The sequence below is a fragment of the Anguilla rostrata genome, chromosome 6, assembly GCF_018555375.3.
Source record: "Anguilla rostrata isolate EN2019 chromosome 6, ASM1855537v3, whole genome shotgun sequence".
Classification (NCBI taxonomy): Eukaryota; Metazoa; Chordata; class Actinopteri; order Anguilliformes; family Anguillidae; genus Anguilla; species Anguilla rostrata.
The window spans coordinates 49,374,213-49,397,796 of record NC_057938.1 but is presented as its reverse complement, the minus strand read 5'-3'; the positions used below and the strand labels follow the sequence as shown (position 1 = coordinate 49,397,796).

Below are 23,584 nucleotides of genomic sequence, written 5' to 3'. Positions count from 1 at the left end.
TAGCACAGAATGTGAACCTCACATTTACGTGAGATTGTTTCGTTGTACCTAGCTGGGGTACTTTTAAATGCCCATGAAATAATATTCAACATAGCTGGTAAAAAGCACGGAAAGTACAATGACGATGATCATGAAAATAATAACTAATATGATACCAAAAAAAACAAACAAATAAATGTGACACGTTAGTTAACAGCACTTGAAACATAGGCAATAGAAGCACGGTTGGCTGAATGCCATAAGGTTAAGATGTTTTTAAATATAAAAGTAGTGCATAAATTATATTACATATCATTAGTTTTGTGCGTGTGTGCGTGTGTGCGTGCGTGTGTGTGTATCAGCGTCTGTGGGTATGTGTGTATGTGTGCATGTGATTACAGCATGAACACAGACCTGTGTCTGATTTAGAACACACCGACACGAAGCTCCAGATCGTAAGAGACACACTTTTTCAATGCTACATTGATGCGATTTGCAAGCAAGAGTTTTCATCATATTCATGTGCACGGTGGCGAAGCAGCTACAGGCGTCTAGATCCCACCCACCTCCCCCCTGCCCCCTTACCCACCCAGCCCTCCGCCCCAGTCCGGCTCACTCCCCATCCCCCCCAACCCCCCCAACCCATTGCCCTGGTCCAACTCTCCCCCCCCCCACCCCTTACCCCCCCCAACCCTTCGACCTGGTCCGGCTCCCCCCGCCCCCCCCCCACAACCGCTTACCCCCCAACCCATTGCCCTGGTCCAGCTCCCCCCACCCCCCCCCCCCTCCACTGCCTGGCCGGCGTGTGGGGACAGTGGTCTGAAAGAGTCTCCCTGCGCTACAGCAGGTCCGGCAGGTGGCTGTACACGGAGTCCAGGAGCGTCTGGCTGGCCTCCTGGCTCTTGACCCCGGCGATCTCGAACAGCCGGTCCAGCTTGTCCTCGGCCAGGGGGATCCGCTCGATGACCAGCAGCTCCTCGGGGTTCAGGATGTGCAGCATGTCGTCGAAGATGGGCTGCAGGTCGCAGGGGTCCAGGCGAACCTGCCGCAGTACCGTGTCCTTTTTCTCTGCGAAGAGGCGGAGGGGGAAGCGCTGCATAAACCCAACTGAAGCCCTTAAAAAAAACTGCTTTACTGTTATTTAAACGTCCACTGTACTCCCTGTGCGTGTGTGTGTGTGTGTGTATCTGGGGCGACGTAGCTCAGGAGGTAAGAGCGGTTGTCTGGCTGTCAGAGGGTTGCTGGTTCGATCCCCACCTTGGGCATGTTGAAGTGTCCCTGAGCAAGACACCTAACCCCTAAATGCTCTGGTGATTAAGAAGCATCAATTGTAAAGCACTTTGGATAAAAGCGCTATGTAAATGCAGTCCATTTACTGTCCGTGTGTCTTTATACATAATAGTGCTTTGCGGTACTTTAAAATTAAATGCACCAGGCATCCATTAGAGGGCAGTAGATACCAAGACTTGTTGAAGCCAAAACAGCTACGCTGTATTCATTTTTGTCCAGCATCAAACAAAATATCAAAAAATAGCAGCGAGAGAGATTTTTGAGCTACATCTCACGTCTGGGACTCATCACAGATACTACATTGTGTATAAACTTTGAAAATATTGATATTTCTGAGATAGATTTGTCTAGGTTAATTAAGATTGAAGAATTAACAAGCAGTAAAATCGCCAATGTTCCATACATAATTTGATTTTGCATCTGTTCTAATTGGACATTCTATTAACAACCGGTAATTTATGTTGAAATTAGAATGCATAGAGCTGTACAAACAGTCATTTGACACAGTTTGAATGCTGGCTTGCTTGGGAGAGCTTTTGTTTCCAGGTTGTAACTACAAAAATATCCACTCGAGATAACAAATTCATTGTAACAGGATATTGAAGATACTTAAAACACAGGATTACGAGAGCTTTGGGGTGTTAAAAAATTGGTACACAAAGCCAGACAGAAGCTGATCATCTGCAAATGACAAACAGATGACAGAGTCAAAACACTCAAATCATCTAATAGCAGAATTACTTGCTCAACTATGTTCAACCTGCAAAACACTGCAGGGTGTGTTAATAATGAGCCGACTTGATATGAGCTTTCAACATCAGAATTGTTGACAGTGGCTTCCCTTAAGAAAATGGAATTTACTGTGTATATTGCGTGTATTGTAAATATGTGCCTTTTTTTGCGAAATATAATGATAACATATTTCAAAGTAGTGTATTTTAATATAATACATGGCCATATCTAAAACTGGCAGTATTGTTTATATTTGCCAATGTACTAGGCAGTGTTGAAATATCTTGGAAATGCACGTATTTTATTTCAGTATACTATCAGTATATTCAATGAGGGTTACTTTCTCTGATTAGACAGATGAGAATAAAATAATACATTAAAGTAAATGAAACTGGCAATACGTTTTATTCGCCCGTATATTACGCAATGTATTTTTCGTATATTACGTTTCAGAGGGGGTTACTTGGAGTGCAGGCCATTGAATTCAACACCGAGAGGGCACAGAGTGTAGCGGATGACAGAACACCATTGTGTGCTGGAGGGGGGGATGGGAAGTTCAGACCCCCTCCCGCCCCTCCCCCTCCTCCCCCCCCTCTCCCCCCAGCTTCCTGTAAAGGAAGGACGGCGGGGCCATGATCTCACCTTTGGTAATGAAAGAGCCGGTTCTGCTGAGGGCGGAGTCCTTGCTGGAGGTGGAGTCGCAGCGCAGCAGCGGTTCCGCCTCGTCGGCGAAGAAGCCCTTGGTCCGGTCCACGGGGGACCGCTCCGCCGCCGCAGCGCCCGGCGACTCCAGAGGCTTGTGGCTCGGGCTGAGGCATTGGGTTACATTCACAGAGGTCATCAGCTGGTTCAGATCGAACTGCAAAAAACACAAAGAGGGGCAGGGGGAGGGATTCGGCGTCACTGGAGGGGGATGTCACGCCCCCGAGAGCGCGCGCGGTTCGCCCCGAATTCATTGTGTCGACGGGACAACGGGGATCCCTTGTGAGGCGGCGGGGTTGACGTGGTACGGCGGACGACCTCGTAGCCTCGAACCTCCCACTCCACAGCCCCTCCGATTCCTCTGTTCTGCGTCAGGGCCTTGCGCAAGAGGCGGAGGTGAAAGGCCTCTGTGACATCACAAGGGGACAGAACCGACCGCCCACGTTCCGCTCCGGCCTCGTTCGCGTCGGCGCGCTGGTCACGCAACGCGCGACGGAGTCAAAATGGCTTCTTTGTGTCCCGATAAGATAATGTTTGAGGACACTCGTGAGGGAGGGAGGGAGGGAAAAGTCAGGGGAGGACAGCTCGCTCGTTTATTTAGGATAATTTAGGGCTGTGGATTTATCATGTTTACATTTGGCTGCGCAAAAATGCTGAAAGTATTCATCTCGTGTTTGCATTTTTGTGTTTGTGCCCGCGTGTGTGTGTGTGCGTGCGTGAGAGTGAGAGAGATAAAAAGAGAGTGAGACAGAAAGAGAGATTATGAAACCCACACTTATTATATAAAAGCGGGAGTATAAGATTTCATTAAGGTTAGAACATGCTAACAATGGTGAGACATATCACTGTATCATGGGGAAAATTCTCCCACAATCTGACCCAGAATGCTGTGGTTGAGAGCTCTCTCTCTCAGCCCATCAGAAAGGGGGTAAGTGAACTAGAGAAAGGGCGAGATAGAGGGGGGATCGAAAGCGAGAAAGAGAGAGATAGAACTGGCCCCAAAACCTGCAGTTCTATTGATTTCTAGAAGGTATGTGTCATCACAGTTGCCGGGACGATGGTGGAGCATGAGAAGACAGTGGGACCCACCGGCGGATTAGTCAGGGGAAATTCGAGCCCAGTCACGAATCCCGAAATTCCCGTGTGTCAGCGGTGACTCGTGAAGCAAGCAGCCGAGCCAAAGGTAGCCCTGCCAAAAAATCGCTGATGACACAGAAGCCCCCGACTGGAGCCGCAAATCAGACGGAAGTCTGGTGAGCTGAGCTTGGGGGGAAAAGGCCGTCGGGACAACCAGGGAAGGTTCCAGAACGCTCAAAGCGCCGCTCGGGAAGTGCAGGTGGCGCTGCTCAAGATCAAAGCCCGTAGCTGCTTGCTTTGCAAAGGGAGACACAAAAAAACGCTAAGTGAAAAATAAAGAACGTGAACGGAAGCTTTCCATCTGGCTACAGAGCGCGAATTAGTCAGTTAGTCACTGACCACTTTCTTAGCACCCGCAGGCCAACAGCCTGACTGAGACGATAAGCAGAGAAGCCATCCGAAAATGTGTGAAATCTCTGGGATGGGGCTTGGGCTGTGGGCTTTGGGGTGGAAGACAAGAGACCCCAGACCGGAGCTGTGGCCCAATATCACCATGTCCGTCTCTGAGTTTGGTACGTACCCCGCCCTGGTCTAACACAGAGGAGGGTGAACCCCCCCCACCCCAGCCCCACACCTCCTGTGTGCTTTCAAACCCTCACTGACGTCAGTTTTTTTTTTTTTTTTAAACGAGCACAGCCAAAGCATAGCATATCAGCTGGAGATCCCAACGAGATTATCGCCCTCCCGCCGCCTGTGGTCCGGACACCTGCGGCTGGGGCAGGACCGAAATAAACCAGGCGGGGCGATGGGCTCCAAGCCCTCTCTTAAAATCTGTAAACAAGCCCGTTTGGACTGCTCCACGTCCCCCTCCCCAGCCGCTAAACCCGGTTTATGGACCGAGCCGACGGCTTCTCTCCACAAAATGTCAACTTCCAGATGCATGCAATGAAAGCCCCCCCCCTCCCCCTGCATGGGGCCTCTAGTGGCGCAGTCTGTTGAGTGCTATCCTCATGCTCAATGCAAGCCGCGACGTCGGTGGTTCGAATCCGACCGCTGACCTTTGTCGCATGTCTCTCCCTCTCTCTCCTCCTAATTCTTCCTGTCTCTCTACACTGTTCTATTAAATAAAGGAAAAAAAACATATTTAAAAAAAAGAAAGCCCCCACTTTACAAGAAAGGAACTGACTTTGTAAGGATTTGACCACTTCTTGCAGCCCATTGTAAATAATGAGCCCCATAAGCCTCCAGCGCTTATGGGGTTGATTTAGCATGATCAGTGTCAGTATTGGCACCATATGAATTTTTGTCCCAGCTAACATAATGCGTTGAATTCTATTTCTTTTTTTTTGAGGATTGTCCTGATAGTCTGAACCCAGGCTATAATTAAATGAAACGCACTGCGTGACTGCATAATTGCTCTGCTCACTGCATAATCTGAGACCTAAATTAATCAGAGCTCCATTCAAGGATGAGCATTTTTGATGCGTGAGCGGTGTGTACTTTTACGCACATTTGGGCTTCTCAAAGCGAGCTCTGTTAAATCTAGATCCTGACCCTCCTCCTCCTTCTGCCAAAGATGCAAAGCAGCCTGTGAACAGAGCTCCTGCTTTCGGTCAGAGGAGAAACACTAAAGCTCTTTAAAATGGTGCTTTTGCCACGAATAGTTCCGTAATCGTATGTTTTACTGTAATTTAACATTACAGTAAAAAGCTGAAAAAATCAAATTAAAAAATAGGTCCAGATTGATCCACTGCACAGGGCCCACATCCAGAACCAAGGACACAATCTGAAGGGGTTGATACTGAAGAGTTGGTCTATATTATTTTTCAGTGAAGCCCACTAATTTACTCAATGGTCGGTGACTTTTTGAAAGAATAATTCTTTCTGTAAAATGAGACTGTTGCCACATACAAAATGGAGAGTGGTGTTTTCCTCCATGGTTTCAAGTGTCCGTTAAGTCGCCAGAGAGAATTCTGAGAAAAAGCGTATTTTTCCTGCAGAAGAAAATGCCAATACATCCATTACCTCCCGTTAAAAGCTTGTGGCTTGCAGCATCAACAGTACAGAGAATCTCTAAGACAACTTCCAAAATTACAGCATTCAGAATGGTCAATTATGCGTTTACGGTTTTAAAAAATGATCCTCAAACATCTCTAAATTTTCAGAGTTCAACTTATAGGCACAAACGATATATGCTTGCTCCAAAGCCAAGCCAAGGAAGAGTAAAACACTTGCCTGAGATGAAAATAAGAGGGTCAAAATGGGGGTATGTAAAATCTAATATGGTATAATACAGAGACTAGAACTAAAGCACATCCTGTTCTCTGGAAAGCACTTGCTGTCTTCACAGTATAATTGATAGCCTGGGGTACAGGTAGCTTTACAGCAATCAACTAAGAGTCTACAGTTACTGTTCAAGTAAGGAAATTATTAAATGGTGCAGACAAGCAAAAGTACCATGCAGCACTGTGGAGATTTATGTGGATGTCACTGTGCCTCCATTATAAGGATCGAAAACCATTTAGCGGTAATATTTAACCTTGAAGGGATGAGGATGTAGAAATGTAACCAGATAGCCATCTAGATGGGGGACATAGTTACGTAATGAACATTAGTGGGAGATGATGAATGATCACGTCTCTTTCCTGCCTGTTCGTCCCTGACCTTTGCACTCAGGGATGAGGACAGAATTAGCCACCGCACCACCAGAAACGCAATCCACCCCCATGTGCCATGTCTGCCCAACGACTGGGCACGTGTGTGTGTGTGTGTCTGTCTGTGTGCATGTGTTTGCTTCTGCATATGCCTGTGTGTGCATATCTTTGTGTGTGTGTGTGCATATGTGTGTGTGTGTGCCTGTCTGCGACTGTGTGTGCATGCCTGCCTGCAGGCACCTTCATTTGTCGCATATTTCTGTGTGCGCACCTGCAGGAAATGGTTGTGTGTGCGTGTTCACGTGTCAGCTTCTATATGTGAGCATAGACACGTGTGAATGTGTCAGTGCCTGCAGGCGTGTCCGTGTGTGTACGCATGTGCCTGCTTGTGTTTGTCCGTGTGTGTGTGTGTGTGTGTATGTATGTATGTGTATGTGCATGTGGACCTGCGTGCACGTGTATGTGCGTGTGTATGTGCATGCATACCGTGTTTCCACGCAGCATGGAACGGCTGCGTGATATCTTATGAACGTTCAATGACCGAGAGGAAGTGAAAAGCGCACGACGACGATGATGATGACGACGGCGACAGCGAATCGACGGCTCACCTGAGGATTGTCTTCCATCACGCAGCGGATCTTCTCCACCACGTCGATGCGCCGCTGCCGGTGCAGGGCGCCGATGAGCTTGGCCAGGTTGGCGTCGCCGTCGCGGATGGTCCAGTGCTGGAAGGCGGCGTAGGCCCGCTCGTGGTCCGCCGAGTAGCCGTTGGAGAAGGCCGCCACCTCGCGCTCGGTGGCGTTGGCCAGGTACTGGTACATCTCGATCCACTGGCTGCCGATCTGTGCGGCCACCAGCTTCAGGATATCCACACCTGTAGTAATATAACCACAACGGTATCGTCTATAAATACGGCGTAGCACAAGGAAGAAACTTAAGATGGCTTTGGGCAATAACCACCACATGGCAGACGGCGGCACTGGGGTCATCTTACATGTTACTCAAAATTGACATTACCAGCCAAGTTAATCATTTAACTCGAGCTCCCTTATTGACCTGTTGGCTCGGCCATATTTTCTTGACCAAGCACCATCAAAAATAGCAAGAGTTACGAAAGAACGATAAGAAAAAATAGGTAAATTTCCCTCTGAGTGACATCCTGCCCTGTCCCTTCTGATGAACTACTTTTGGATGCAACTTTTGGAGGGGAAACTGGGGACTTTTCGCTCTGAAGTGCTGCCAATCCTCCTTTGGGGGGTTTCCAATCTGGGACTGTCTGTTGCTGATGACATCCAGAGGGTTTTATTTCAATGCTGAAAGCCATAGATGAGGTTACAGTGGCCTGTGCTGCGTTACTACAATGGCTAAGAAAGCCTTTCTGGAGCCTAGCTTTCGTGCTTCTATTATACACAGCAAAGAGGTATTTCTATACAGGATTGCTTTATGGTGTTTACGCTATAAATAGGTCGAATGGTCACGTGCTTTTGACCATCAGTGCCTCCGGGACATGTGTACTCTGGAGCATTACAAATTTGAACAGGGGCGTAACTAAATACTTTGTTTTTCCGCCGATCCGGTGTGTTCTCTTTTTGAAGCAGGGCCCTTCGCATACATATCATTGTCTCACTTCTAAAGGCAAATGTGATCATAATTCATACCTATATCACAATACTTCTCTTTTCTGAAATTATTGGCATAGACTATTTAGTAAATACATATTGTAAAAGCAATAGTATGACAGGTATTTGAACAAAAGGTGTAATTTCTACATACACATTGTTTTATTGAAAAAATTTTTTTTATTTTGTGCAGGCTTATTTTCAGTTTAAAGAACGCTTGCCCCGATAGTGCTGTTGTTGGGTGGTTGGGTTGTTTATTGTAACGTGACTAAACAGATGCAGATCCACTTGTCACGCTTCCACTGGCATTCAGAATATTCGCTTGAGGATATTCTACACCACAGCCTCCTGGCTGAATTTCGGGAGACCTGCCCCACGGTGACCCCATGAGGGTAAATAGCAGAGATGCTTCTGATGAAATACCTCGCCGCAAAATGACATCTTTACACATTCAGTCAAGCTGTCTATGCAGTGCGTTAGCACTACTGGTAATTACCATATATTTTGTACTTGTTATATTTTTGCCGCAGTCAGAAACACAAATAGCAGTTTCACATTAAAAAAAAGTAAAGATAATTTGCTACTTTCACACAGCATTTCGCAAGAATATTATCCAACTATTATGAATTAAAATTGAATGTGCTTAAAGGTGTTATTGTATCACTCAGGGTAACAGTACATGGTGACATTATAATTCGTTTTTTATTCTTGTCTTACAAAATGATAAATAGTAGGAGTGTTTTTTGGGTTGAGACCCAAAAATGGGTCATGGGAGCATATGAGGAGGGTCCCAGAATGAGTGTGTAGTCCACTAGGCCAAGCTGGTATTTGTATTTGACGGGTCCCTAAAAGGTACTACATTTCTAATTTTGGTCCTGATATTAAAAAGTGGTTATAATTTGGGTCCAGATTTTTAAAAGTATTTATAATTTTGGTTCTGAAATATAAAAGTATTTATAATTTTGGTCCTGATATTAAAAAGTATTTCTAATTTGGGTCCCAACACTAAACAGTATTTCTAATTTCAGTCCTGATATTACAAAGTATTTCTAATTTGGGTCCTGATATTAAAAAGTATTTCTAGTTTGGGTACTGGTATTAAAAAAGTTCAAGAACCAGTGGGAATAACATCCCTGTACTGTTTGATTTGTTGACCTACATGCAAATTGATTATGACTGCAATGCCGCATTCAGTCATTTCCCAGCATCCATTGCACATGCAGAGCCAGGAGGAAAAAGGGGGTCACAAAACGGCTGCTCGTTAGTTAACGGTTGAGCTGCCCATGACTGTCCGTCATTATCATTTTTCTAATAGCAACAGAAAAGTGTTTTTTTTTTTTTTTGTGGATCTATTAGAAATATTTTTGACATCTGCCATACAGTATGTTCTGAAATGTAACAGAAGACTTACATTCAAGTGACTAGCCGAAGATGAAAAAGAGACAGAGCAGCCGTAGCCGTGGAGACAGAAAATGGGCGACCGCTCTTACGTTACAATGCATTAGTTTGCACTGGCCGTGGAACGGGTTAAAATGTTAAAGCACACTGCCATGATCTGCAGAACAAACGTTTTTCTCTATACAGCTGCTGGCAGGGCGCCCCGTTTGGGCCTTTCTACAGGAGGCTCACCCTAATGTGCTCAGCCAATAGATTTTCATCTGAAGAACACACACGAGGCAGAAAAACCAGATGAAACAGGATCAAGTTGGCGCAGCCAAATGGCCTTAAGATAAGCCAGAATTTTTTTCCCCTCCATTTTCGTAATTCATTCTGTATTCCTGTAGGCTTAGGAAAAATGGGTGCTCTGTGCTGATGAAACATGATACATGCAAATAAGCTGCACTAAATATAGACCATTAGGTAGTTTTAAAGTACAAAAAAAAAAGATTTTAAAAGCCACCACTATTTCCAAAAATTTAAATGCAAACCTCATCATAATTGATCCAACATTACTACCAAAGTGTAAGCTACTGTAGTTTCTTTTTGCGCAAGTGCAAGTTCTAGGGAGGCATCCACTGACTGTCTGAACTGTGAGGAAATGTTGATCCTTGTTTATAGCTCAGGTCATCCATCTGCAGCAGGGAAATGGCAAACAGAGCAGCAGGTGGTGAGGTCGGATTACCATCTTAATTCATCTGGCCTCGTTGGAAAGCAGTTTTTTTTGTTTCAATTACCAGCCAATTAATTATTATTATTCTGCTTTTCATATCATGTGCTTTTCACATCAACATCCTAAGCCTATGTATCTGAGAAATCTGGAAGGAGACTGTTGTTTGTTGTTGTAGTCCATATTAATCAGGATTGGTGAAATGTTTTTTCATAACGGCACTGCTCTTAGTCAGCCACATGATAGACAGTTTTATGAGGAATCAGACAGTGCTCTCTGTGTAAATGTGGGAATAGGTGTATGTTTCATTTAAACGTTGGGGAGACACACTGCTGGATCACCTAGTCTCATGTAGTCAAACGTAAAGTAGCTATACTAGTTAGCCTAGCAATTAATTCATATGTCTACCCCCAAACCTATGCTCATGAATGTGGTGCAAAATTTTGGTTGTCTACAACCGACAAAGCTTACTGCAAGACACAACCAACATAACGCATTCCCAAAAAAAGCACCAATGCTTTTAACTGAAAAATTCAGAGAACACCCCGTTTCTGAGAATATATGTGTTTTCACAGATAATAACCACCATGGAGTACCACCGTGGGAATTGCAAACAATGAGCCTCACAGGGTGGTTTGTTTTCCTTTGATCTCAGGTTATGTACGTTCTGTTTATCGTTCAAGGTGCTTCCTGGCCCCGTTTGAAAGAATTCGTAATTTATGTTTTTGCCATTCTATTCTTTATATATGTTTCTCGTGCCACGTCGTTCATTACCCTGGCTTTAGGTGGGCTAGTAAACGCGTATGCTCGCCCTCAGGGTAGCTAATTATGCACCTTGAATTAATTACGGGAATCGTTTTGTTTCGTGTTTGCAGTAAATAGCTGCGTAAATTCTACCATAGTTGCGCGCTATGTCAGTTTGACAACCTCTGTGAAAAAACACTCAATAAATGCACTGCTACTTTGATGTCTAAAAACAGCTAAATTAACTATGAGGGGAAAAGGGGAGACAAACAAAACCGTAAAAAGAAATTACGTTTTTTATGTTAATGGAAAGCCTCCAAAAATTAATCTTACAAAGAGATTTTGATAACAGTAATTGATGGAGAGATCATGTTGTCTTTCTATGGCCTAGGTTTTTTGTTGGTGAACAGATAAGCCTAGGTTATTTGCAAGCCAGTTGCCTAGATACATATCGGAGGTTTAAATGAACATTTGTAAAATTATTAAAATAATCATATTACCATCCTTACTTTATATCATCATTTCCAAAGGGAGTTGACAAGTACTTAAATTACCTGCAGTCTGAAGTTTAAAATACAAGCCACTGCTATTGGCTGAACTTTAAATAAAAAGCTATTTCTGGCACACTCACAAAACAAGATACAACCAGAATGGTAAAGTTTGAGTGACGATTATTTCTTAAAGAGCAGGTTCCAGGAAACATCTTGTCTGGACTGTGAGTAAGCGTTTATAAAGCTCACTATCCCCTTTGAACATCCCCTTTGAACTTGCGTAGCAACCATTGTAGTGATCTCAGTTCTTCATTTCACAGGAAACCCGGACACCAAGACTGACAAACTGCCCGACTATGTGAGGCACCGCCCAGTCCACCCCCTCACCGCCCCTCCCTGCCTAGTTCCACACAAGAGCAAGTGTCTGATGATAAACCTGAGCGACTCTCGAGCCACAGAACCGGTATAATCTGGTTCAAACTGCACAGGGTTGGAACTCACAACCGGATATCTGAGGCTGACAGCGAGGCGCAGTCTCCTGCTGGAGTAGTGGGGCTTTGCTGCAGTAACCTAGCAGCAACCACCCTCCCCCCCCCCCCCCTTTGCCATGGCGATCGGCTCACAGATGCTGCGGGAAAGCACCCTGCCGGTCCGACAGTACAGTCTGGGACCTGTAGATGTGGGAGCATCCAAAGACCAGGCCGCTGCCTCTTGTAGCTGTTCCACGTTCTCCAGAGAACCGCGTTCGTTTAGGCAGAATGGGTATGATGCTGGGTAGAATTACACGTGTAGGATGAACAGAGCTGATCTCTCCCATTCTGCCACACTGAAGATTACGCTAACTGAATATCAGCCACTGGTCTAATCCCAGTTTGACATACGCAGAGGTCACCGCAGTTAAGGGGGCCAAATCCCAAAAGCCTCAGACCAAGCGAGAGCCTTCTCTGTGAGGCTAGCCGGCGCCACACGGCTCCTCCCACAGCCAGTGCAGTGATGCATTACATTGCATTTCATTACAATACATTACATTACATTACAGGCATTTAGCAGATGCTCTTATCCAGAGCGACTTACACAAACCCGAGCGACTTTTCATATAGCATTTACATTGCGTCCATTTATACAGATCGATATACACTGAAGCAATGCAGGCTGTACCTTGCTCAAGCGTACAGCGGCAGTGTTCTGCCCAGGAATCGAACCTGTGACCTTCAAGTTACCAGACCAGTTCCTTATTGTACTGCACTGACGCCAAGTCTGTGAATGGAGATCCGAACTGTAGATCCCCCAGCGCATACCACCTGGTGTAATATCAGTGGAGCGTAGTCACGAAGCGCTGCCAGGCAGGAGAATCGGGTTTCCTCTGTCAATATCCTAACCTTGGCCATTATGAGCAAAAAAAAAAAATGGCTGAACTAAACCTCGATCAGTATTTCTGCTCTGAGCTGCTTTACAAATTCGGGACCAGATTACATTTGAAATGTTCTTCTACACCCCTGCGACCCTGGCCAGGATAAGCGGGTATAGATAATGGATGGATGGATGAATGTTCTTCTACACAGTGTATTACAGTCAGAGGAAAGGTTATGTCTGAGCTGTAGATAAACGAGGCCGCAGGCTAAATGGCAGAATAGCACAGACACAGCCCTTGGGGGGGACAGTTTTTTTTGTTCCTGCACGGGGACAGTGGGCACTCACCCTGGCCATTGGAGTAGTAGGTCCACCTCTCTTTGGCGTGCGTGGGGGCGGCGGGCTTCTTCTGGATGGCCTTCTCCACGATGCTGCTGGGGTCCTGGTGGGGGCCCTTCTTCAGCGTCTGCGAGCTCCTCTTCACGCTGCACACCACGATCACCACCAGCACCAGCAGCAGCAGCAGCACGATCATCCAGGGCAGGTGCTCGTTGATGTCGAAGCGCTTGTGCGCGCTCGGCCTGGGGGAGCCCCTGCGGGTGGGCCTGTAGGGGGCGCTCTGGGGCCTGCCCTCCGGCGGGGAGCCCGCTGCCTGCTTGCCGTCCGGCGGCCCGCTCTGGCGGTCGCGGGCGTGCTCGCCTTGCGTCCACAGGGGGTCGGCGGCGGCGGGTTCGGGTTCGGGTTCGGCGGCGGCAGTGGCGGCGGCGGCGGCGATGGCGGCGGCCATGTTGGTCAAGTCTACTGTGCCACTGTCTGTGTTGCTTGGGAAAGTTCCTTTGCTGCTCAGCGACAGCTCTGAGTCCTTGACAACTGATGTGAAGTCAATGGTGTCTGACCCCAACACGGACACATACACGCAAACACACACACACACACGCGCACAAGCACACACACAAAGAGACCAGGAGAGAGAGAGAAATGAGATGTCAGTTCAGACCAAAGATGGTTTAACCCAGACAGCAAAACAGAAAGAAGAAACAAAAAATTGAATCCTCTATTGAGCTGGCAAGAGTCAGTGAAAACCCCCCACGTTTCTCTATGCCAGCTGACTTTATAATCACACATGCAATGTGGGAATTTGACTGCTCATATCCAGCATCTTTTCAGCTACGATCAAACAACAATCCTAGAGATGGAAGTGTCCCTCACTCTCTCGCCCGCGGTGACAGACTGAATGGCTCCCCCAAGGTAATGACAGTACCACTGTTCCACCACTAGATGGCTACCAGCCACTGAAATCTGCCTGACTGTGTGACTGTGAATGCTGTCCTTATTGGTGTTCCCTGTTGCCTCAGTACAGTGAAACAATACATATTTTACATGTGTCAAAACATGAAGTAACTATTATTTTCCCCTTTAATGATTTAACAATTCTGACATATTAACCGCAAAAAAATATTACTGTACTTAAGTACTCCAAACAGCAATCAGTGATGTCAGAACTCACAAAAAGAACAGTAGCTTTTCAAGTATAGTCTTTCACTGAAAAAAAAACTAGGCCTTTTTTTTTTTACAGTTAGCCGGCTTTGTGCATTGCACTCAGTGATACCATTGAGAAAGGGATTCAATGGAAACTCCAGCACTGAGAGATCCACACGGAGCATGTCACGCCCTCTCGTCTGTCCGACCGAAAGAAAGGCCTAATTTGTACGAACAATTCCAGCCGGGTGAGCGACAGTCAGTCGCTGGCTAACATAAATACCAGTGGAGCTAATGACCTGTTTTGGGGCTGTTGAGACAGAGCAGGGTAACCATGTTAACTGCACAGCGCTAGCAAAAATGCTGTTCTACGCCGCTCCTATAGCTTTATTTACGTTTTCGTCGTCATGGAAGCCGTCGGCGCCAAAAAGTACTCATTTGTCTGAGCATCAAACTGAAGAAAATGTAAATGAATTCATTGAGATTAACAGTAATCTAAAGAGAGTCATGTTCGGTAGCTTCACATACGCATGAATTCATCAGTGAAAAATGGCAACGTCATTCAGCTAATTCAATCTAACAGCTGAGCCCATGAACATATAAAATTTTAAAATGGTAATTTGTTTGTTATCGTTAATAATAGTTTTATATTGTGCCTGTGTTTCACTGTAAACAAGCAATTATGCTCTTATAGTAATTTAGCAACAATAAGTGCTTTTGTCTATGAAATATCTCTGGGTGTTGGCAATAACCACAGACGGTTACATAAGCCTTGGCTGAGAATGCAAACAATCGCCACATACAAATACCACACTGTTCAGTCTCCATACGTAAGGCTCCCAGAACATTTGCCTTCCTTTCGCAAGTACGAAACCATGATAAAAGACAAAAGTTTTAAGTAGTTGAGCTTTTCCAATTTTCAAAGAAAAAAAAAAACTACACAGTAAGATAATGATAAATCAACCCTCACAGAGTATGTATGGTCCCTGTTGGACTCATATGTACTCTGTCAGTGCTGAATTAACACTGGACGTTGGAAAGCCCACACTGCCCTTCAGTATTCTGTGAACCACGGTTGACAACTTTGATTTACATGTTCTGTTGGGTTTTGGCGGGAAAAAACTAGTGGGAAAATGCCGTTTCATTACCGCGTTAACGCGGCAAACAAACATACATATTCTGCTTCTTGCATCTCCCATGACATCGACTTATTTTTATTATTTCCCTGTGGAATAGTTCAGGTGATCAAAAAATGTAATTTATAATTTAATTAATTACGAATTTTTAATTAATATTTAATTACCAGACATTTGGCCATTTGTGTGGTAAAAACAGCAATAATCATTTCTCTTAGTGCACAGCTGCCGTTGCTCATGGTTACCTTCATACGTCACAACTGCTAAGGAAGCCTCTGCCGGCTCGGACGGCTCCGGGTTCGAGGGCGGGGTTGGGGGCAGGGTTGAGGGCGGGGCGGGGCCGGCGGCGGGCGGGGGCCCGCAGGTGTTGTCTGATTCCTTAGTGCCCCGGGCCTTGAGCACCAGGCCCAGGGCCAGGCAGTCGGTGTGGGGCCTGCACTTGTCCACGGTGGAGGACGTGTCCGAGAAAGAACCCCGCACGCACGGCTTGCACTTGACGTCCTCCGACTCGCCGCCCGGCCTCCTCACCCCCGACCCCCTGCCGCACGGGGAGTGCGGCCTGCACCCGGCCTGGCTGGCGAAGGTGCCCGGCGGGCAGGCGCACTCGCGGTCCGTGGAGGCCGTGCACGCCTCCTTCTCCGCGAAGGGCGGGGCGCACGGCGGCCTGCAGCGGTGGCACTTGTCCATCCCGTTCTCCCGGCGCGTGAAGCCCCCCTCGGGGCAGCGGCTGCACTCCCGCACGGCCGTCCCGGTGCAGTGCCGGGACACGTAGGTGCCCGCCGGGCACTTGTCGCACATCAGCTGCCCGCCGGTTTCGGGGTCGGTGTGGCGGTACTGGAGGGCGGAGAGCGACTCGTTGGCGCCGCCGAGGGCCGCCGCCTGGGCAGGGACGTCGCCGACGAGCGCGAGCAGCAGCTACAAAAAGGGGGAAAAAAAGAAAAAAAAAACCAACAACAACAACAACAACATTGTTGTTCAGCTGTCGCAGCGCAATAACCCGAAGCAAACAGACTGTCTCTTTGTTGGAAACAATTCATATAAAAAAAGCTCTTTCCGAGTAAATAATTAGGCTCCTGAAATGTAGTCACAATGAGGAGAACTTCATAAACACAAACTGTTAAACATTTTTACAGAGCAGTGTCCTCTCTGGAAGATGATTTTATATTCTTGAGGGATTATTCATTGCTACACTGGAAAATATGGACTCGTTGGGCATTGGCATGGACTACACACGAGCTCTAACACTGCCAGCTTCACAAAATGGAGCACTACGTAACAGCAGAGATGGCAGAGGTTGTATTGTGACTGATAGTGACTGATTACTGATTTACTGAGCACGGTGAGTTCCAGTGACAAAGCCTATTTCTGGGCAGAGAAATGAAATATCTTTTAAATGTTTATGACTTATCTATTTGTTGAGCAGTTGATACAAGGCAAGACAAGATATATTTTTTCAAACTGTACAATAATAAATTTTTTAAAAAAACAAAGAAATTGGATGATTCACACTCATTTTCAAAAATGGCAACTGTAAATTCAGGTTATGCACCCATGATGGATAGTTTTGTCAAATCCGTCTCTATGTTTGTCTGTTTTCTTTTCTTATTTTCTCCACAATGCCTTATTGATGCCATTAACAGCACATCATTCAATCATTTGGTCCAGTGATGGCGGTTTTATTACTCTACACAATGCTGCTTCACAGGAAATTGTTTTGGTTGGTTCTTACAGGTGGAAAGTCACCCAAAATATGATTAAAAATTATAATGGTGAAGTTCTGCATTTTAAAAAAGGAAGATCAGCCATTTTACAGTATAATGTTTCAGAAGGCATTTGTGCATCCTTAACTGATTATCTTATCTTTAAAACATAAAAAGAAACCCTCAACCAATCAGAACCATAATGCTAGGATCCACTCAAACATTGGCATCACCACAAAATGGAACATTACACATTTCAAGCATTAATACCCACAATCCTCTCTGGTTTCATCACATACGGTATGCCATTTCCTATTCACCACAGATCACATTTGTAAACAGATAATTAGGCTGAGACATCAGCAGCGTTTCACCTGACCAAAATGATTAAAACCAGAACAAGTTCCTCTAAAACCGTTTGATAACCAAAAGCTCAGGCACCAGACAGGTGACGAATGTGATAGCTAAAGAAAGGGAAACGTTATAGCCGCAGGAAAACCGATTTATCTGAAGCTTGAAATTTATTTGAATGGTTACAATATTCCAAAATGCTATATTAAGTACACCACAGATTGTTTTGTGTACAATACATTAGCACTAAAAGACATAAATCCACACACTGCAGAATCTACATGGTTTACTTTCAACAGTCTGTTTTCTGTCGATGTTCCATGTTAGTGCCTTTAGGACTACTCGATCACCAATTGTAAACTTGAAGCACCAACCTCATTTGGGCCAGAACTAATTTACACTTCAGTTCCACAAATAAGGTTCTATAAACATCACTTGTCTATAAAAAAACAACAGATTGGACAATTACTTTTTCATCATGCTGCTCCTTCCGAAATTGACATTGGACAGAACACTCATTAATTCATAATACAGTACATGTTGTATTCTGCATGCTATGCTTGTCAGTACCATACTAATTATATTATCGTTTATCAAAGAACGTAATTGAATATCAACAAGATTAAATTTTCATTACAGTGTAAGCAGAGGACCGATGACAGCAGATGACCTTCTTTTGACTTTTACTGTCAACCCAGCCTTTCAACAGAACAGAATATTGTTTTTTGTGCTTACAGCTTGATTGCGTCCTGTGGCAGTGAAAAGCAATCCCCAAAATAAACCCAATCGGTCCCATGAACACCATTCACATCCACATCCAGAAAGAAATGGCTTCATAATGGTAGCCTGTTTCATTTCCTTTCATAATGGAGACTGGTTGCAACCGTGCCTGTTTTCTTACATTTTTGGTTGAAGTGCATGTTACCCACCCCCCTCCCCCTGCCCCCCCCCTTCCCCCCCACACACACCTCCCCCATACTATGTTGGAAGCATTAACCTACAATATTTACAGAGAACAAAATGTCACTGAATCAATTCCTGAGGACAGTGCTCTCTTAAATCGGAGAGGAAAACATTTATGCAATTTCAATGGATTCCAATACCTTCAGTATGCAACAGAAAGCTACGATGTTCTAATTTTCCATGAGGGTTTCGCTCCACAACAAGTACTTAAAGCCCTCCTTGTCACCCATAATCCCTGATGGTGTTAAAATTCTCGGTACACCCCATCCCATTTAAACTTACTCCCAGCTTGTTCCTCGTGAGGTGATTGTGACACTTTCAGCACTGGGGGTGTCTCAACTCTACTAAACATGAATAACAATTAGTCAAAGTTGGGCTTTCCTACAAAGCTGCCATCACAAACAACACCGCAAAGCATGATGGGACACTGAATTAAAAAAACTGGGTTAAAAATTCGTTTTACTCTTATTTAACAGGGTTTTATAAGGTCAGTTCTTTGAATTCACTGCTACAGCTATACGCTTTGCTATGCGACCTTAGTGAATGAATAACAGAAAACCAAGAATGAAACAGTTCAGAAACTTTATTGCTGAAATGCCAAGAATTAGATAGAGGAACACTGAAATTTTGTATTGAGATTTAGCAACCTGAAAATGTACCATCTACACTAGAACTCTCTAGAGTAGAGAGTCTCTCTACACTAGAATACCACAGTTCACATTTTCAATAAAAAAGCGTTTCATTCCCTGCTTTCAGAATTACTCTACATGAAGGTACGTACAGCTTTTGGTTCATGAAAATTTTCAATGATGCCCAGGAACAAATATACACATTTTTGATGTATCCGAGTTGAAACCCAGTAAAAACTCTCAAAACATGTTATGTGAGTATCCTGCCAAAAAAAGCGTCTGTACAGGAGAATTAGTTTTAACTGACACAAGTAACTCGGTGACATTCAATACGGCACCAAATTCCTGAGGATTTGGTATAGAGCTGAGGATTTGGTATAGAGCTGATATTGAGGGATAATGGTTTAGAGGTTCTCCTGCCAGTTCAGGGTCTGCTGCTGGCTTGTGTGCTTCACTAAGAAGATGCACTGTTACAAGGATCTGCCAGGCACAGTTCTCTGAAGTCTAGCAGCGATGACACAACAGGAGGAACTCTGTGTCCCCATGGAGACTATGAAGACATAATTTCATTCTGCATATTAAATTAACCAATAACCGAAACATAGATCCCACTCCTCTCTTACACACAAACTCCCACGTACACACACACACACCATTCCTGAAATGCATCTTGACATTGCCAAAATCAAAGAACAGCAGTTCATTCACAATGGCATTCAAATGCTCAGTTTTTTTAAACCAAGAACAAGACAATGCGTATTTTTTTTAACATGCAATCGCAAACAAATGAAGAGGACAGGACGGACTGAAACCCAGCCCCCAATCTGCCAATACAGCATTCTACCGCACCTGTGGGATTCTCAAGACTCAGCAAATCTGACTGCAGCCTTTACCACATTACAGCATTAGGTCCAAGATGGTACAATGAAGAAATGTGCTACTAGAAATGAACACATAAAATATCATTTTACACCCCAAAATTTGTCCACCTTTGGGTTTCCTTTTGACATGGCTTGTATTATTGGACAGACAGAAACTTCAGTCCGGAAGAACTGTACCAGTCACCAGTGAAAGAACAAGATGTTCTAAAAACTCCATGATTTTCCCTCAAAGTCTTTTGTTCATGAACTAAATCATACAGTGCATTTTGATTCATTAATATCTATATTCCCAAACAAGAGTTTTTTTTTTTTTTTGTGAAGTAAGGTACAGTCATGTACCTCACAGTCCAATACTGAGTCGTGACTGTGCCGGTGCTGACATTGGCTCATAGTTCCACGGAACAGGGCTTAATTGGCCACAGTGTCACCAAGGAAGGAAGGCTTCAGTCATTTCCCACTCACACTGCTCAACAGCGACTCCTCTGGCCAATCGTGTGCTTGCAGCCTGTGTGGCAGCTAAGCAAGATGTGCATTCATCTAGCACAAAAGGCTACATGGCTAATTGCTAGCATGCACCCTTACACAGTGATGGAGTGTGGTGTAACAATGTGGTGTGATCACCTCGCAAACAAGAATACAAATTCAAAATTTAAGAAATAAAGCAAAAAACAGGTTGAATATTTCTTGAACAATAATTGCTATTGATATTGAAAGTAATGTGTAACAGTAATGCTTGAGAACAGTTACGTGCTGAGGTGAAACATTGTTTTTCAAAGGTTCAGTACACTGTCTACATCAGCAAATTTAAGCAAAATACACAATGGGTATATGCAACTATTGTTGAAATGTGATGCTGGGGAAGGACAGACGGTGATTTAGCTTGTGTATTTTTACATTTCCTGGCATCCTCCTAAAATAGCTGCTTGTACAGTACATGTGCAGAGTCATAGCAATGTCTCTGTCTACCAACGTTCAGCAACAACTGCTCAATTGCCATCGAACACCAGTGATTACCAACCAATGTTAGATCAAAGGTCACTGAACTTTCACCAAATCCAACCTCTCGCATGACCCCAGCGAATTTCAGAACATGTTCTAGTTTTGAAAGCCATCTCCGCAAGAGACGGATGACGGAACAAGGGTTTTCGTTGTCTTCGTTAGCAAACAGCCAACGGAGGAGCACCTGTTGCAAGGTGCCACCCTGGTAAACAACTGCAAGTTCCAATGAGCGAATTCAAATTCCGTGCCTGGAAGTCTGTTGCGCGTAATTCATTGACAATGTCTGGCGGGGTTGTCCTCTTAGCGGTGCAAAGCTAACAATAAAAACACACTGTGCGGTTCACAAAATGAGGGTGGGGGCGGGGGGCGGGGGGGCGGTGGGGGGGTTCTGTTAGTTAATTCAGCAGCTAATTCACCCTTCAGCTTCTCCCTTCAACCATGCTACCGGAACACCATTACATCATAGTGTGGTTAGTGTTTTAATGTTCACGTTTGCGTTTCTGGGGTTATTGTTTGGGTTTCGATTAGTCTTTCACGTGTAAAAGTATATTCATGTATTGCAGCAGGCAGGGACTAAATCAGAGAATGGAAAACATATGGGAACTAACCTTGGAAACAAAGACAGCAACAAATATATTCAGAATGTTTCACAGACAGAGATTTTACATAATTTAGTATTTTGAGTGGCAGCTAATCCAGGAGAGTTGGCAGAAGTTCAGTACAGGTAGTGCATTCTAGAATTTTGGTTTGAGTTCATATCTGTTGGATGCTGCTGTTGGATACTGTTGAGAACTGTTATTTGGTTATTTGGTATTTTTGTGAGGGGGGGACAGTCTAATTGGCTTACAGAATATAAAATTTACAATTTTCTGAATGATCATATGACCTTGGTAAGCAAGTAATACAAGTGTATCCATTTGAATTAAAAAACATCAATAATCAACATTTATTTTGTTCATTAGAAACAAAAGAGCTAATGATATCGATCCATTTCATGGAATGCAGTCATTATCATTAACTACAGAGAGCAAAATACACATATTTTCCATACCAGCATAAAACATGCCATACCTCGTTTCAAAACAGTATTTTCCAGTGATCTTTCATAGCAACAAAAATAAATCTTGGTATAGTTTGCCTGTTCAGCGTGTGATATACCTGAATAAAATCATGCTGCAGTCTAGAGCCATGGGCCTGCATCATAACATGTGCAGTTTTTGTCCGCATTCCTTACACTTTTTTCAGGTAGCATCTGATGGCAATTCATATGCATGAACGGCCTTACAGTTATTACAGAAGACAAGCACGACATTATTACTGCAGACAACATACAGTGTAATTCCTATCAAAAGAAAATCAGAAGATAAAAAATGAAACAACTGATTGTTCCATTGTTCTCCCTCTCTCCCTCTCTCTCTCTCTCTCTCTCTCTCTCTCTCTCTCTAGTAAATTCAGGTTTGGAAATTGATGAGGAAAGAAATACATTAAAATCCCAGTGAAATTTCTGCAAACGAATGGGACTCGCCCACATCGCTCATCTATGCGAAGTCATGTTCAGATTCCAATTTAAAACAAATGCAAAAAATAGACACTGTCACTTTAAATCGCTCATAGGGAAACAAAAAACGAGGGGGAGCATACAATGTGGGTATAGTAATAATTGTATTCAGTTACATAATTAAAATCGTACACAAAACGTGTCTTACCGTCAGAGGTACATAGATCACTGACATTTTCCCAAGCATGTTCCAATATGATTAATGTAGCTTAAAATCGGCCCATTTCTATAACTGAGCTAATGAAGCATCCTGGTTGATAGGCGGCATCTCCCTCAAGAGGACACCCATATTACAATTACTAGCCTATTGCTCGCCTAATCTAAAACTGGTATTTCTTCCACCGGCAGTTTTTTAAAGTCACTGTCACGAAATGCACGGGTTTTAGATAGTACGGGATGAGAGCTTCGTTCTGGAAGAAAGGAAGAAATCCCATAGCGATGTTGTATTGAAGATTGAAATTTCGTCTCTGGTCGTCCAGGTTTCTTCACTCCCTGCAGCAACCCGCGAGCACTGACTGAACACGGGGCGGATACAGTCGTCCGACGTCACCGACGATTTTTCAGCGCTGGCTGCTTGTTTATGCAGTTAGTCAGTATCCGGGAAGGAACACAGTGCTTGCGCAGAATTAGCAGATTCATTCTCCCTGTCGGTTATCTCGCTGTGAGACTCAGTTATTTAATAACTCTCTGCACTTCATTTTTGGCGTTTGAATTGTAGGGCAAGCGATTAATTGCTCATGTAGGTTTTTCATTTGCATAACTGATTTACTGTTTCAAACTGTGTTTTCTGTAATGATTGGTTCGTCCTAATCATCTATCTGAATAACACGACGACAGACCCACCGGAACACGAGACAATACATAAATAAATAAAAATATATAAGATAAGTTTAGATTTTAAAAAGAGCGGTGCGTCATCATGAGTTAGCATGAACTCTAAATTTTCCTCAGTCCATCCCTGTGTTAATCCGTGAGAGACTGACCCACTGATTTAAATAATGTTTAATCTGCATGTAGCATATGCAACAGCAACCGTTTATTAACATCTAGTACACACGCCACCTCATTGCTACCGCGCATCAATCCAAAATTGTGAAAAAGAGATTATAAGGATTTATACAGCTAAATAAACTTTTTTTAAAA

At 44.3% G+C, this 23,584-nt stretch overlaps 1 protein-coding gene across 1 annotated transcript; it reads right to left on the bottom strand.

Annotated features, from left to right (window-relative positions):
* Window positions 1–740: 740 nt before the first annotated feature.
* Window positions 741–23,383, bottom strand: tnfrsf21 (tumor necrosis factor receptor superfamily, member 21). Its single transcript, XM_064340271.1, has 6 exons — window positions 22,590–23,383; window positions 15,606–16,275; window positions 13,094–13,636; window positions 7,043–7,308; window positions 2,644–2,860; window positions 741–1,047 (listed from the first exon to the last, which is right to left on the bottom strand). The coding sequence occupies exons 1-6, from the start codon at window positions 22,626–22,628 to the stop codon at window positions 818–820; spliced, it is 1,965 nt and encodes a 654-aa protein (XP_064196341.1). The 5' UTR covers window positions 22,629–23,383; the 3' UTR covers window positions 741–817.
* Between the last annotated feature and the right edge of the window lie 201 nt (window positions 23,384–23,584).

Coding starts and splice junctions, on each gene's coding strand:
- tnfrsf21 (XM_064340271.1), bottom strand. CDS start 22,628: ATGCTTGGGAAAATGTCAGTGATCTATGTACCTCTGACG. Junction 7,309..13,093: donor CTACTACTCCAATGGCCAGG/GTGAGTGCCCAC, acceptor ATATTACTACAG/GTGTGGATATCCTGAAGCTG. Junction 1,048..2,643: donor CGGCTCTTTCATTACCAAAG/GTGAGATCATGG, acceptor GCCTCTTCGCAG/AGAAAAAGGACACGGTACTG.